This window comes from Drosophila miranda, chromosome XR, assembly GCF_003369915.1.
Source record: "Drosophila miranda strain MSH22 chromosome XR, D.miranda_PacBio2.1, whole genome shotgun sequence".
NCBI lineage: Eukaryota > Metazoa > Arthropoda > Insecta > Diptera > Drosophilidae > Drosophila > Drosophila miranda.
Genome location: NC_046674.1, coordinates 23,243,137 through 23,259,293, shown reverse-complemented (window position 1 = coordinate 23,259,293; position 16,157 = coordinate 23,243,137). Strand labels below are relative to the sequence as shown.

Below are 16,157 nucleotides of genomic sequence, written 5' to 3'. Positions count from 1 at the left end.
TTTATCCCCGACACTATTCTAGCTCCAATCATAGTGTAAACAATCAGTAAAACAATAGCCCCCTAACCACTCAGACACAAAATTACGAAACTACGAACTAAAGTCACAGGAATTTTTAAAACAAAATTGTATATCAGTGTTAAATTTTCCCGCTTGATATTATCGATGGTAAGCCGAAATAGTCGATGGTCGGGTAATTTAAACCATCGATAGTGTATATCGATAGGGCTAGGAAAACAAATCGAAACAAATAAATGAATTGTAAATTGATTTTGAAAAATATGCCAATAATTCAAAGAGTTCGTTCGTACGAAGCAATGTAAGGGGTATTTTAACTAAATATAGTACAACCACCACCAATTAAGTGAGTATACGGCAGCCGTGCGAGATTAAAAGTGCGTTCGGCGTGGCGACGTAAAAGACGAGCACGCGCAGCGTCAGCTGCTAGCTGTGGAGGCGGCCACCACGAAACCCCGACCGACTCCATCCTCTACTCCATTATCATATCGCCAAAAGCAAGTAGTCCTTGCCAGCAGCCGGTATTTCGTATTTCGTACATTCAAGTAGTAAAACGTTCCTGTATGAACGCATACACACACACACACACACACACACACACTCACACACTCACACACAGACGCAGATTTGGGTGCAAATGGTCAGGCATGCACGTACTATAAGGCAGGTTGTTGTTTTTGCTTGGTGCGAACAAACTAAACTACGCGGACGCGGAAGTCCCACAGAAATATCCATGCAACGCAGGCCCGTGTTGCGTGTATATGTCTGCACATCGTATGAACACACACATACAGCAGAAGTGCTCCTGTGTGCATTCCGTGAATTTCTTGGCAGGGACAGTGGAAAAATCATTGCGTCCACCGCGACCCCAGAGTTGGGGGTAGGCCTGCACCGACCCGACCTCTGCCTTTGTGACAATTTGCAACGTTAACGCCGACACCCGTAACACAATTAACTAAAAACAAAACACACATTTGTTCTTCATTCGGTGGAATCCTTATACGAGGATATTAATGCCGCAGTTTGATTTCTTTTAACCATTGTCTCTCCCTCCTTTCACAGACTAGCATTTCAAGCTGTGTAATGTGTGTTCTCTAAACTACTGTGGTAAGTGCACTGCATAATTGGATGGACAATAAGTTAATCTATTTTCCCAAACCAACAGAACACATTCTTCCAAGCAACTATTATTAATTAAGTCTGGTGACAGACGCATAAGGCGACGTCTGCCAATCACATCACAACAAGTCATGCCACGGGGTAAGCGTCGAGCTCCAGAAATAGGCGAAACCATGGATAGTCAATCAAAAAGAGCCCGAACGAGCTATACCAGCATACCGACACAGCACGGCAGGTGAGTGCGCCTGAAAAATACACCCGGTGGCGGGGGGGGCTCGAGAGTCCTCACACAGTAGGAATCCACACACTTTGTCTTTCCACACTCGCTGTTGGGAGCACCTAATGGGAGCCATCCCCATTATTCCTTTTCATAGCGTTTCCTCCGTCTGTCGTCTGTATTAATTTGTGGAAACAAATCGATCGAAAGCTGGCAGTAGCCAGTTGCTTTATTTATCTGAACATTTAATGTGTTTCGGTGTGTTTCGGCAGGCCACGTTCATACTTACTCCAAGTACTACTTATTCCATTTGGCAACTGGGAATGAGTCGGAGGATATTGGTCTGCCAGCAGACTTTCTTGTCGGCAATCGAACAGATCAATCAGATTACATCGCTTGGCATGTGGGATGGCAAACATTATTCTGTTCTGTAATACGATGCATTCGGCAGCCCAACCAAAGAATAGGCGTACTATTCCGGGAACGACACTCCCGGAGATGAATCAGATCATTTAGTTTGAATTTCTGCCTACAACTAATGTAATCCTTGGAATCTATGTGATGGTTATTAGCAGAGCTGAGCCCCAAACCAAACACACTATAGTGTTTCTAGTCTCCCAAATCTATGCTTCAGACTTCCCAGATCTATTCGGCTAATCTTCCGCCAGGTATTTGGATTCTTAAACAAGAAAAATGCCTGAGCAATCAGTTGGCAAATAATTGTTTACTTAGGCGGTGGAAACATTAAGCCGAACCGCATTTGATATTCGATATAAACATAAACATGTTGTCCCAGACAGAAGTTAGCAATAATTTGTAAGCATGTGAGAAAGAAAGACTTGTTTTTGCGATGAATCTGAGATTTAATCAAAGGAGAGAGAAAGGTGCAGGAGGAGATTTCAAATAACAATAGATTGCTGAAATTTGAGTAGAAATTGAGAATTTGAGCGATTCGATTTGATTCGATCTAAAGTACATGACGCGCCATAACATTGGTCTTTTGTTGAAGTTTTGTTATTTGTTGTTCGCCTGGCAAGTAAATAATACCTGATATATCTTGGGTTAGTAAGGATTTATGTTAACATTTAATAATTAATATTATATGTTTATGTTTATGTATATGTATATGTATATGTATAAGGTGCGTATTATTTTATACATTAACAATATGGAAGACATTTGCAATTCTCATATATTATATGTGTATCTCATAAATGGTAACATCAGCTTCTGCGCTGCGCCAACTCTTAGTTTAAAAATAGGACTACGGATTACAAGAGATCCAACAAACATGGGGGATATGTGTAGACAACGATATGGTCGAGAATATTTGAACAAAAAGCGCCACCTCACATTCGGCTCGCTCACTCCATTGAACCGTACTGGACCTTCTTGATTTTAAAGTAACTGCACGAAAAGAAAAACAGAACAGAAACATTAGTCGCACCCACTCCCCAGAACACACCAGCAGAACAGCACAGAACAGAACGAGTCTTACCGCCAGCCTCCGTATCCAGATATGGTCAATAGAACGGCTATGGCCAGTGCAGTGCCCACTGCCAGAGGCGCTGTCTCGTCGCGGTAGGACCCAGTGGCACTGCAGTGGAACGACGGTCCCCACTTGCCAGTCTCCTTGAACATGAAGCTCTGCATGTGCAGATCGCGCAAGTACAGACGAGCAATATGTCCGGACTGGTCGCCAGAGTCGTTTGGGGCGTACATAATGACTTTCTGCTCTTTGTCGCAGACATACGCTTTGCCCACCGGCGTTGCGAAGTACATGGGCGTGTGCACGGGCGAGGTGAGCTTTACGTTCAGTCCGGGACGATCGGGGTGCTCGAACAGTGGGTTGGACGACGAGTATGTCAGCTCGAAGAGGTTGATGTACCAGCCCTCGCCGCCAGAAGACTACAGTGGGGGGGGAGGGGGAAAATTCCAGTGTAAGTGTGTAGGAGCTGCCACCTTTGACCTTATTTGGTTACTGAGCACCCAGCCACCCCAAAAGAGGCACCCACGCACTGGTGGCGTATAGTACATACCTTTTTGAATGTCATGGACAGCCTGAAACCCTTAAACTCCATTGTGAGTATCTCCATGTTGGACTCGTCGCACTCCCCACTCAGCTGGGGGCTGTCCGGCATGTACAGGTCGGCCTCCACATCCTCGTTCAGCTTGTTGCGATACTTGATGCCAATGAGACCGTCGACCTGCATTAGGATGCAGGTGATTCCGTTGGTGGCATTGAAGCGGTACAGCGAAGTAGTGGCATCATGGTTCATCGATGATGCCTGCAAAGGGGTTCCACGAGGGTGAACGATTGGATTTTTGGGACTGACCAACTGACCGACTGACGGCAGACTTACCGATGGCGATTTGGTTGTGTATTTGCTGACCCTCGGAGTTTTTGTCGTGAAGGCGCTCAGCTGCAGGCCCTGAACGGCGGTAACTGCAATGAACAGGACAACAGACAAGACAAGTTGCTTTTTCAGTGTGTCAGACCCGTCCTCGATAGTATTGATTTTCGGTGTGCTCTAACCACGCATAACGAAACTCGTGGCCCCCAATCTAAGCCTTCTTCTGTTACTTACCCAAAAAAACAAGGAGCGCCGAGTAGGCTAATGCTCCATTCAGGCAATTGGGAATGCAGTAGTTCCTTGGCTTCAGCTTCAGCATCTTTTAGCGAATTGTTTGCACAATATATTTAATTGATTCCTTGAAGAATTTTGCGCTGCCGTCTCCACTAGAGAGCTCGATGGGGAACTACGACGTGTTTCTTGCTTCGCGTCCTGCGCACATCTGAGGCCTCAGAAATGACGAAATCATTCTAGCTGGTGTCCCCACAAAACGCACTCTCACTCCCACTCCCCACCATTTGACTTCACTCTCGCTTTTGTCCTGCGCAGACGCTCAATTGGATTGTGGGTACATACATACATACATATGTATATAGGATGCACTAAAAACCGAGCGGCAACGTTGTTAGCCGCAACAAGGGCCGTGGCTCTACATTTATACCCGATACTCAGTCGGTTTACAGATGTATACATATGGGTATTTCCGCGGGTCGCGAACAAAAAAATATTGAATATTTTGTTGGAGAATTAAAAGAGGATAGGTTTCTATCGAGTATTTATACAATAAATTATCTCAATTGGTTTGTTTTTAAATTGAATTACAATAAGTATGAGCCGCGAACGTACGATTCTTCCATACTTTTCCTTTTTACTTTATCACCTCACATTTTCCCATAAACCACTTTACAGCTGAGTAGGCTTTTAAGAGAGATATTGGGGATAAACTCTTCTCAAAAATCATCTCCTCTATGGGAGAAAATAGTATAGGAAAACATGACTGTAAAAATACCAAAGAAAATACCGAAAAGTGATCTTTTGCTTATTTTAATAGGGTTTCACATAAAAGTTAATGAAATGATGTGCCAATTGGTTAAATTAGTTAAGTTTCATTCAATTTGGAAAATAATATCGGAACAAAAGTACATGGAAATGGGTTTTATATTAGCTTTTAATTATTTGGTCTCGGTTGACCAATCCATGGAAATGCCCATATCCGAGCTTATGATTTATGTAATTTATAGAATATAGTTTATATGTCGTTTGGTTTCGCTTTTCGCAAAAGGAACAAGTTGATTTATGGGAAAAAAGCGAAAAAATCGAACCTCTTGAGATTTGTTATATATGTACACATATTACATTTTTTACGCCTGTCTCTTTTTTTTTCCTATTCTGACACCAACACCAGCCATTTTATCTCGCTCTATTCCGCGATATCGCGCACACTGCACGAGGAAGAGAGAGAGAGAGAATGAGTAAGCGCGTGGAAGGCGTTGCGTAGCCACTACAGTTTCATTTGTTCCTTCTGACTATAATAATGATCCGATCTGATCTATGATTCTTCGTGCGTCCGTCTGTCCGTCCGTCTTGATGAGCGCCTGGGTCTCAGAGACTATAAGGGCTTGAGAAAACACTGTGAGATGTAAATCGAAAACGCAGAACCATAGAGAAGTGCAGTGTGCGCCCCCCAGTCGGAGGGGAGCTAGGTATGTACAACGGTCGGTGTTGTTGTGAGAAGTATACATATATTGTCTGAGTATCGGGTGTAAATGCAGAGCCGCGGCCCTTGCCGCTGCACACAACGATCCCGCTCGCTTTGTTTTTGTTTCTCTTTTGCACATTTTGCTTGTTCGTCTCGAGTCGACCAGGAATCTGCCTCATCATGCACACGCCATGAATTTTCTTTTTTTATGCTCGGGGAAACTCTTTAACTTTTCGCTTGTACCTCCCAAGTCTCGTATCATTTGAAGCCATTTCCATGGACCTACGATCAATGGTCGATGGGATCTAGCCTAGGAAAACCTGCAAGTATATACACAGATGGATCACCGATCCGATAAGAGCTAGCATATCTAAAATTGTTGAATATTTCTTGTAGCAGTATATATGCATATGTACAAGTCTAATACATATGTATGTATACTGTATATTTTTTGGTATGCCTATGCCTAATCGATTGCAAAGCTGTCTCTGATATTGTTTTCATGGAAGAGCAGTACAAAATATCATTTTGGTGAAAAACTTTTTGCTTTTAAGGTAACTTATTGCAAAAATCTGTAACGACACGAGTAATTCATATGAAGATTCGCCAGGCCTTCCTTTCTAGTCTTTCAGCTGTTTGTCTGCTCTTGGCATTGGCCTCGTCTCTGCGCTACGTTTACTATCGCTATTTTTAGGGACCGGACGCAACACTTAAAACAAAACCCGAGCGAAGAAGAAAATCGAATAAAATAAACAAAAAAGAGTCCACAAAGAGAACTAGGGACAGATTCGATTGAAACTTTAGTGTATATGTAGTGCATGGTGCAGGAAGAAAAACAGATCAATTAATTCTCATTGGTATATTTAATGAATCGAGAGTACCGATGGCAGAGTATGTGGATGGAAATCAGTCTATAGAATCAGCAAGTAAATATTTTATGGACGATATTTTTCTTATTTTCCACAGGCGCCATATCAGAGCTGAAGACAGCTTCAGTCATAAACGATGTCTGACATGGTTCCAGGAATACACAACTCCAGACGAGCCAGAGACACTGGGTAAGTGGCGCTTCTAGTATGCACGTTTTCGGATCATCTATATGGGCATTGGCTGCCCCTCCCTCATAGGTCCTGACGGAATGGAAAAGTTCTGCGAAGATATCGGAGTGGCGCCGGAAAACATTGTGATGCTGGTCCTCGCCTACAAAATGGGCGCCACCCAGATGGGCTTCTTCAGCCAGAAGGAATGGTTGAAGGGCCTCACAGAGCTCGAGTGTGACTCAACAATGAAAATGGTTGTGAAACTGGAATATCTGCGTAGCATACTCAACGATGCCAACTCCTTCAAGAGCATTTACAGATATGCCTATGATTTCGCCAAGGTATACTTATCTCACTATTCGCACGAAAGATCTAAGCAAATGTATGTTTTTCTCCATATCTAGGACTCGGACCAAAGGAGTATGGACATCAATACGGCCAAGGCCATGTTGGCGTTGCTGCTGGGCAAGCATTGGCCACTCTATCCGCAGTTCGCACAGTTTCTAGAGCAGTCAAAGTACAAGGTGATCAACAAGGATCAGTGGTGTAACATACTAGAGTTTTCGCGCACAATCTGCATGGACTTGTCTAACTACGATATTGACGGCGCATGTGAGTAACCACGCCACGTTTTGGCGTTTCTTTTTTGCGATAACTAATTGATTGTTTTTGTGGTTTGCAGGGCCGGTCATGTTGGATGAGTTCGTAGAGTGGATGCGCATGCAGCGGAACCAGGTCTCCAGCTCGGTATCCAGCTGAGAGATGCTGTATCAATTCGCCTATTTCTAGTTCAACTGCTGGATATCAATGAGGACGAGGAGGAGACAGGAGAGGAGTTCACCAATTTAAGATCAGCGGAACTAAGACCCCGTACCCAGCCTGCATCCCATATCCTGTATCCCTGTATACGCCCCATACACGCACTCAAAACGACACTCACTCGCAGAGACACACAAACACACAAGGCATTTGGAGAGACTGCGTACACTGGCAAAGCAAACCAACTATGAAACTACACTATTGATATAATATTTAATGTAATAATTTATGTATTAACGACTACTAAAAACTAAAACCGAAAATTTTCTACTTTTAAGGAGTCATTGAATACAAGAATACAAGAAAGAACAGCAGAAAAAGCCAAATTGGGGGCCGCTTGCAAAAAGAAAAACCCACTAAAAAGAATCGATGGAAATAACCGAGAAAACCCCCAACCCTCAAGAAAAACGAAACTTTTAAAGATATCTGCACTATAGTTAAAATCAACGAAAGTCGACACCAATCCTGGGCAAATCGTAATCGTTAATAAATCAATGTAGGAAGAACACAACTTTTGGGGAATATTTAATAAATATGCATATTAAGTGAATACAGTGACAGTGGTGTTGCCTTGTTACCTAATTCATTTTTGCTAGATTTCATCATCCTATCCTCTAATCAGAAAATCAAATCTTGGAACTCCCAAGATCTCGGAGCACGACCGTCGGGTGATTACGGTCTAAGCGTGCCTGATCACTGACTGATTTAGTATCTCTGAATATGGTAACTAACATTTTCGCATTATCAGTGGATATATGCATGTAAATATATGCGAAATCGTGTATATAACATTACATATATGTATGCGTGAATAATTTCTTGTAAGGCTATCTATGAACTCTGACGCCATCTGTTGGCGAGTAGATGAGCTACGACGGACAGCTGAAACTCCATGGAAGGCTTCTGGCTTTTATCGCACAAAAATATCGACATTGCTTGACACAGCTGCCCTGTACATCGATGAAACACCAAACAATAATGAAAGTAGCATTAAAAGTCGCAGGTTCATCTGAATAAGATAAGTCAAACCAACTTTTACTCAATGAAACAACAGCATAAAATAGAGTGCTCTGATTTCAGAAAAGTAGTTGCGTTGACTTATCAGTCTCACAAGTATATAAAAATTCATCTACTAAAATTTATTATAGCTCGATTTATGTACAGCGCACATCACTAATTTTCATTGGCATTTAAATCGAACGGTTTCGGCGCGTTCTCCGCTTTGTGGCTATTTTTCGTGAACTGTGAATTGTGAGTGGTGTCGGTGGGCATAGCCATAGTCTGCGAGTGATCATTTGTGTCTTGGCATTTGCATTAATCTTAAATTGTTTCTTTGGGAACGCATTTAACGACGTGGTGTGTACAGAGCGGATTTTGCATCAACGCGAAGGCGAGGAAGTTTTTTGTGTTTCGAGTGAACGCCAAGGCAAAGGGACATCAGAGCAAAATGGCCGCAAAACCGGAGGATAAAAGCACAGATATACCGGATCGTCTTTTCGACTCCAATCAACGCAGGACGTATAAGCGTATGCGCTTCTTTGGAAAGGTAAGACTTGCCCCAGAAGTGGATCATTGTGTTCTAGGGAATCCTCATGCACATTTTAACAACTCTGCGCAGCCTCACAGCGCTGGGCATACACATATGTATGTAAGGGCATGCAAACCAACACATACAAGCATGCGGCTTACATCTATTTTCTCCTCAGTTTCCTTTGGCACCCTTCCACTGTTTTATGTGTGAACGCGTGCGTGTGTGTGCCTGGTAGAGTTGTCAAAGAAGTGACGGCCCAGCCACATACATGCATGCAAACGTACATTCTTTTTTTTTTGGCGCGTCGCATTCAATTTACAATTATTTAGTAAAAAATTGTGGCTATAATGAGATGTTTTGCAATTGCTTGTGTAGGGCGGCTTTGCCAAGTGCTACGAAATCATCGATGTGGAGACCGACGATGTTTTTGCCGGCAAAATCGTATCAAAGAAGCTGATGATCAAGCACAACCAGAAGGAGAAGACCGCTCAGGAGATTACCATTCATCGTAGTCTCAATCATCCCAACATAGTGAAGTTCCATAGCTATTTCGAGGATGTCCAGAACATTTACATTGTCCTGGAGCTTTGCAAGAAGCGGGTAAGTACACCGGAAATTCAGCATAGCATGCGTTCTTCCGAACTAATGGTTCCCGCCTTTTTGCCACTCAGTCGATGATGGAGCTGCACAAGCGCCGGAAAAGCATCACAGAGTTCGAGTGCCGCTACTACATTTACCAGATCATCCAAGGCGTCAAGTATCTGCACGACAACCGCATTATCCATCGCGACTTGAAGCTAGGAAACCTGTTCTTGAACGATATGCTGCACGTGAAGATTGGCGACTTTGGCCTAGCCACTCGCATCGAATATGAGGGCGAACGCAAGAAGACTCTGTGCGGCACCCCAAACTACATTGCCCCAGAAATTCTCACCAAAAAGGGGCATTCGTTCGAAGTGGACATATGGTCCATTGGCTGCGTCATGTACACTCTGTTGGTAGGCCAACCCCCGTTTGAGACCAAAACGCTGAAGGACACTTATTCAAAGATTAAGAAGTGCGAGTACAGAGTGCCAAGCTACTTGAGAAAACCTGCTGCTGATATGGTGATCTCCATGCTCCAGCCGAACCCTGAGAGCCGCCCAGCAATTGGCCAGTTGCTGAACTACGACTTCCTGAAGGGCTCGAAGGTGCCAACGTTCTTGCCAAGCTCTTGCCTAACTATGGCTCCGCGAATTGGCATCAACGACACCATTGAAGACTCCATTCATCGCAAGCCGCTGATGGAGATGAACGGCATTAGGGATGATACTCGTCTGGAGTCAACATTCCTCAAGACCAACTTGCACGACGCCATCACTGCCTCGGCCCAGGTGTGCCGCCACAACGAAGACTACCGCAGCGACATTGAGAGCTTGCACCAGCAGCTCACCAATCTGATCAACAACAAGGTTTGTAATCATTGCAGTGATTGTATCTGTTAAATAATTATTAATCATCTCGTGCTTACAGCCGCGCATACTGCAAGGCAATCTCGGGGATGAGAATACCGATCCTGCAGCACAGCCGCTCTTCTGGATATCCAAATGGGTCGACTACAGTGACAAATACGGCTTCGGTTATCAGCTCTGTGATGAGGGCATTGGCGTTATGTTCAACGACACAACCAAATTGATTCTGCTTCCGAACCAGATCAACGTCCACTTCATAGACAAGGACGGAAAGGAGAGCTACATGACTACGACCGATTACTGCAAGACGCTTGATAAAAAGATGAAGCTGCTTTCCTACTTCAAGCGTTACATGATCGAGCATCTCGTGAAGGCTGGAGCCAATAATGTGAACATTGAGAGTGATCAGATATCGCGTATGCCCCATTTGCACTCCTGGTTCCGCACAACGTGTGCTGTGGTCATGCATCTTACCAACGGTTCCGTACAGGTAGCTACACAAATTTAGTAAATGCTCTCCCGACTTATAGAAATTAACCAAAACTATTCCTGATTTCAGCTTAATTTTTCGGATCACATGAAGCTCATTCTTTGTCCGCGTATGAGTGCCATTACATACATGGATCACGAGAAGAACTTCCGCACATATCGCTTCTCGACCATCGTGGAGAACGGTGTGTCCAAAGATTTATATCAAAAGATACGCTATGCCCAAGAAAAACTTAGAAAAATGCTGGAGAAGATGTTTGTTTAATTGTTGGATGATGTTCACCATCTCCACAACCTACCAGCGGACTATCATTCTAAGGCAAAATGTTAGTTTAAGCTAAATCACGAACGCCTTAGCCAACCCAACCTAACCATTCATCTGTTCCCACGCCAATTCTTTCCCACAATCGTAGTTTCTGTCCAAATTTGTATTTACTGTTTAAAGTTTTTTTTTTTGTTTGGTTTTGCATTCCACTTTAGTTCCCTGTTTAACGTTTATATCTGTTTAAATATTTTCGTACACGAATATCGAAAGAAATTATTAATAAATAAAAATAAATGTATACTTTTAGAAATTACAAGTAATCCTCGATCGCCCACGCATCATTTCAACAATTCGAACATTGGGTAGAAAAAACAACAAACAAAACATGGATGTTAACTATTAGAACCCTGCGGTTTGGGAGTAAAAATTTCTTTTGTATTTTTACCTAAGCTAATAAAATTTGAACCACTGTAGTAATAAATACAATGCTTCTCAAATTATTCAAATTGGAAGATTTTACGTCTCAAATTGATTCTAGGAATGTCTTATGTATTATATTTCTGTTTTCTGAGTACCGTCGGCCAAATTTCTATTGTTTCGGCTGACGCACGAATTAGGAAACTTGAAACAATTTATCGCAGTTCCGGTGTAAGTATCGTGGTAATTTTTTTTTTGGAGGTATAAAGAAAGATCGGATATAAAAAAAAAGACTTTAAATACAGTGTTTTTTCCCGCAGTATACGTCAGGTTGCCCATCTGTTGATGTTAATGTAGGTGACAATTTTGTTGTTTGCTGTGTGGGTGGCTCCTCAATCTCCGTGGTGTCACTGATCACGTTGTGGGAACGTTTGATTGCCACATCTTCTGGAAAGAGCGGCGCTAGACGAGTGATAGGGCGCTTGTATACGCCAGATGCTGTCTTAACGTCAACCACTCGTACGTGGTTGTCCTGTCCAGGATATGTCTTAATGATGCGACCCATTGGCCACTTCATTACAGGAAGGTTGTCTTCCTTAACCAAAACTAATAATCCTTCAGGTACGTTTGGTGAAGCGGTCTTCCATTTATGCCGAGCTTGCAATTCTTTGAGGTATTCTGTAGACCATTGTTTCCAGAATGAATGCTTTAGGCGCGATACCAATTCCCAGCGCTTGACCAATGTTCTTCCTTGTTGATCAGTATTGACGTCAGGAGGCGTTGTCAATGGTTCACCAATCAAGAAGTGTCCTGGGGTGAGCGCTGTTGTATCAGTGGGATCATTTGACATTGGAGTGATGGGTCGAGAATTGAGAATTGCTTCAATTTCGATTATCACTGTGTTTAGTTCTTCAAATGTCAATGAGGCTGTGTTGGTGGTTGTTATCAACAGCTTTTTTTGCTGATTTTACCGCCGCTTCCCAGAGGCCGCCAAACGATGGAGCCCTGGGAGGAATGAATTTAAAATCCACTTGTTTTTTGTTGCAATGATTCGTGATCAGAGCACTTGCCTTTGAGCTGAATATAGAGTCTTCTAATTCTTTAAGCTGGTTGTTTGCACCCACAAAGTTCGTTGCATTGTCGCAATGAATAGTTTGGCACTTCCCACGTCTGCTTAAGAATCGACGCAGGGCGGCCAAGAATGCATCTGTGGTCAGGTCGCTTACCAGCTCCAGGTGTACTGCCTTTGTGGAAAAGCAGCAGAACACGGCGATGTATGCCTTATCTGGTCTTTTCCCTCGGATCTTATGGTGGATCGAGATTGGTCCACAGTAGTCGACGCCTGCATTAAGAAACGGGCGTGCTTGTGTGACTCGTTGTGCTGGGAGATTGCCCATGATCTGGTGCATCAGCTTTGGTCTAGCCTTGGTGCATCTAACACAGCTGTGGATGATGCTTCTAGCCATTGTCTTGTCATTGATAATCCAATATTGTTGTCTTGCGATTGCCCTTAATGCTTGAGCACCACAATGCATGTTCTCCTCATGTAGCTCCCGCAAGATCATTTTGACGATTGGGTCATTGTAAGGCAGCAAAACTGGGTGTTTTGCGTTGTATGGAAGTAGAGCTTCTTCAAGTCTACCACCAACTCGGATGAGCTCATCGTCTCCTAGGAAGGGAGATAACGATATGATCGAGCTCTTTCTATCCACAGTCTTATAGCGTTGGAACTGTTTTAACTCTGCTGTAAACTCGACTTGTTGTATGGTTCGCAGGATTATAGTGCGGGCGTGAGTCAGTTCTTCTGCGCAGAGCGTCGTGGTGTTCGCTCTGTTGGTTTTGTAGCAGAAGCGTAACATATATGCCACAATGCGTTGCAGTTTGTGAAACGAGTTGCTATGTCTGCAAGTATATAATTCGTCCCCAAGTGCGCTAGGTGTGATTGGCAAGCTTACATGTTTAGCTTTTCTCTCAAGATTGCTGGGTTCTATGTTGGGTGCCTTCGTCCAGTTGTCTCGAGATCCGTGCAGGAATAATGGTCCATATAACCACAGATTGTGATCTGCCAGTCTGCTTGCTGCGATTCCTCTCGACAGGACATCGGCTGCGTTGTTGGCCGATGACACGTGACGCCATTGTGACTGGTTTGTTAATGCCTGGATTTTGGCTATTCGATTTGCCACAAAGGTATGGTATGTTGATGACGATGCGTTTATCCAGGATAACACAACGGTGGAATCACTCCAACACCATCCTGAAACCGTGTTAATGTCCATGTGCAGATCCTGTCGGACTCGGTTTTTGAGCTCGGCACCGAGGACTGCAGCACAAAGTTCTAACCGTGGTAGCGATTGTTTGGCTGTCGGCGCCACACGTGATTTCGAACAGAGCAGTCTTACTGACACTTGGTTGTTTTTGTATGTAGCGCGTACATATACAGCTGCGCCATATGCTCGTTCTGATGCATCTACAAACGTATGGAGTTCTTGGGTAACTGGAATTTTACCATCGTAGATATGCCGGGGAACTTGCATTTTGTTCAATGTTTGTAAGTCGTCCCGGTATTCTTTCCATTCGGTTTGGTGTTGTAATGGTAATTCGTCATCCCAATCCAGTTTGAGCTCCCAAAGTTGTTGCATGAAGATTTTTGCCTTTACTACCACCGGTGCATAGAGTCCTAGTGGGTCAAAGATTTGGGCCAGTTCGGAACATACCACCCGTTTGGTGATGCGTGTAGCCTGGCTTTTCTGTGTTCGTCCACACAATGTATCCTTCTTCGGCATCCAGATGAGACCCAGAGTTTTCACGCTGTAGTGCTCTAGTGTCTCTCCTAGTTTTACATCGGTTACAGTATCCTCTTTGGGGATTCCTTGGAGAAGTTGCTCATTGTTGGAGCACCACTTGCGCAATTTGAATCCGGACGGTAGCAATATCTTATTTAGTTCTTGTCGAACATGAATTGCCTCTGGAATCGTGTTTGCTCCAGTTAGACAGTCGTCAACATAGAAATCGGTTTTTAATGTTGTTGATCCTACTGGTAGTCTGTCTTTGTATTGTATTGCCAAATGATCCAGACATTTCGTTGCTAGGAACGGAGCAGCTGTTGTCCCATATGTTACTGTTTTCAGGCGATAGTACCTGATCTCTTCGGATGGATTGTTTCTCCAGACTATCATCTGATGGAATTGATCCTCCGGGTTCATCCACACTTGCCGGTACATCTTTTCTATGTCCGCTGTGAATACGTACTTATGAATTCGAAATCGTAGCAGAATGGACATAAGTTCGCTCTGAACGGTGGGTCCAGCCTGCAGAATGTCGTTCAAAGATTTCCCGCTTGTTGATTTGCATGAGGCATCGAATACTACCCGAAGCTTTGTGGTGGTGCTTTCAGGTTTGAGTACACAATGATGTGGAATGAAGTAGTGCCTTTTGGGAACTTTTGATGCTGGCACCATCTTCATATGTCCTAGTCCTTCATACTCTTCCATGAAGTCCACATAACTCTTCCAAGTTTCTGGTGAGCTTCGCCGCTCCAACGCTAGGAATCTTTTTGTTGCGGTTTCCAACGACTCCCCAGGGCTGAAGGGTGTTCGGAAAATGGGAGCTTTACAATAAAACGGCCGTCTGAAGCTGTCTGAAGATTTTCTATAAAATGAGCTTCGCACCGTGCTTCCACTGGAGTGCGTGGTTTGTCTTCCGTCTCTAGATTGTCCAGAGTCCAGAATCTTTCCATGAGCTCGTTTACTCCCGTTGCACTAATGGGTGAGCAATTGTGGGCAGATTTTACTTTTCCTGCCACAATCCATCCCAGTTTCGTGTTTTGTAGCAACGGGCCTCCTGTCCTTAGCTGCTGTTGATCTGGTAGCAGCAGCGAGTAGTAATGCTCGGCTCCAATTAGCATGTCGATTTTGCCTGGCTTATGGAAGTTTGGGTCTGCCAGTGAGATCTTGCTTGGTACGTTTAAGCTCTCTGAATCGAGTGCCTGAGCTGGTTGATCAGCTATTATCTGTGGTAATACGAAAGCTTCAATTCTTTGCGTAAAACCATTGTGAAGGGATTTCATGAGCACATTTACTCGTGCTCTGCTGCTCTTTGATTGACCTCCAATTCCTTCGATCCGTAATGTTGTGTCTTTTAGTTTGAGTGACAACATTGATGCCATTCGTTCAGAGATCAAGTTTATCTGTGATCCTGAATCTAGCAGTGCTCTGAAATTAGCAACCTGCCCGTTGTTGGCTTCTACTGCCACCTTTGCTGTGGCCAGAAGATTGTAACTATTGTTACTTGCTGCACCAACCGTCGGGCCTCTTGATTCTGTAGCTGCGCCTGATGATGTTTCCAAATGTAGCATCGTGTTGTGCTTCTTGTCACACTTGAAGCAGTTTCGACCAGGGCATGCGTTTGTTTTGTGATTTGTTCTAAAACAATTAACGCACATTTTTTGTTTTTGTACCCAATTTAGTCGTTCTGATGGAGATTTGGAGCGAAATTCTTCGCATCCGTAGAGCCAATGGCTTGCTTTCTTGCAGAATGTGCATAAGGGTGCTCGCGCTCTCCCTGTGTTTGCTGATGCACATGTCGTGGCTTTTGGCTCTCTCCTTGCTGCTGGTGGCTTCTTACTGGTTCCTAGAATCCGAATTCTTTGCTCCAAGAACTGAAGCATCGTATCCAGCGCCTGGATGTCCTTTGAGCTTCCCAATGATTGCTCATACAAGGCCTTACTTGTTACATCCAG

General features: G+C 43.8%; 3 protein-coding genes across 8 annotated transcripts; 2 read left to right on the top strand and 1 right to left on the bottom strand.

Annotated features, from left to right (window-relative positions):
* The first annotated feature begins 78 nt into the window (after positions 1 to 78).
* On the top strand, positions 79 to 7,777 carry LOC108151582 (DCN1-like protein 4). Of its 4 annotated transcripts, none has more exons than XM_033387209.1 (7): positions 79 to 168; positions 1,081 to 1,125; positions 1,184 to 1,372; positions 6,374 to 6,465; positions 6,535 to 6,788; positions 6,852 to 7,059; positions 7,130 to 7,777. In XM_033387209.1, the coding sequence occupies exons 3-7, from the start codon at positions 1,269 to 1,271 to the stop codon at positions 7,204 to 7,206; spliced, it is 735 nt and encodes a 244-aa protein (XP_033243100.1). In that variant the 5' UTR covers positions 79 to 168; positions 1,081 to 1,125; positions 1,184 to 1,268; the 3' UTR covers positions 7,207 to 7,777. The 4 variants fall into 4 exon arrangements, with proteins under 4 accessions (XP_033243100.1, XP_017135749.1, XP_017135747.1 ...); XM_017280260.2 differs by lacking the exon at positions 79 to 168 and adding an exon at positions 215 to 319; XM_017280258.2 differs by lacking the exon at positions 79 to 168 and adding an exon at positions 215 to 364.
* Positions 2,207 to 4,202, bottom strand: LOC108151579 (lysosome-associated membrane glycoprotein 5). The gene is made up of 5 exons (XM_017280256.2): positions 3,943 to 4,202; positions 3,718 to 3,800; positions 3,394 to 3,642; positions 2,853 to 3,262; positions 2,207 to 2,761 (listed from the first exon to the last, which is right to left on the bottom strand). Exons 1-5 carry the CDS (start codon positions 4,025 to 4,027, stop codon positions 2,719 to 2,721), a joined length of 870 nt encoding a protein of 289 aa, XP_017135745.1. The 5' UTR covers positions 4,028 to 4,202; the 3' UTR covers positions 2,207 to 2,718.
* A 641-nt stretch (positions 7,778 to 8,418) lies between the features above and the next one.
* LOC117186420 (serine/threonine-protein kinase polo) lies at positions 8,419 to 11,483 on the top strand. 3 transcript variants are annotated; one of them, XM_033387206.1, is made up of 6 exons: positions 8,428 to 8,517; positions 8,633 to 8,812; positions 9,173 to 9,397; positions 9,469 to 10,248; positions 10,310 to 10,738; positions 10,808 to 11,300. In XM_033387206.1, the coding sequence occupies exons 2-6, from the start codon at positions 8,714 to 8,716 to the stop codon at positions 11,000 to 11,002; spliced, it is 1,728 nt and encodes a 575-aa protein (XP_033243097.1). In that variant the 5' UTR covers positions 8,428 to 8,517; positions 8,633 to 8,713; the 3' UTR covers positions 11,003 to 11,300. The 3 variants fall into 3 exon arrangements, 2 of the variants coding, with proteins under 2 accessions (XP_033243095.1, XP_033243097.1); XR_004471500.1 differs by adding an exon at positions 11,310 to 11,483 and having other exon boundaries at positions 8,434 to 8,812; positions 10,808 to 11,063; XM_033387204.1 differs by having other exon boundaries at positions 8,419 to 8,812.
* The last annotated feature ends 4,674 nt before the right edge of the window (positions 11,484 to 16,157 follow it).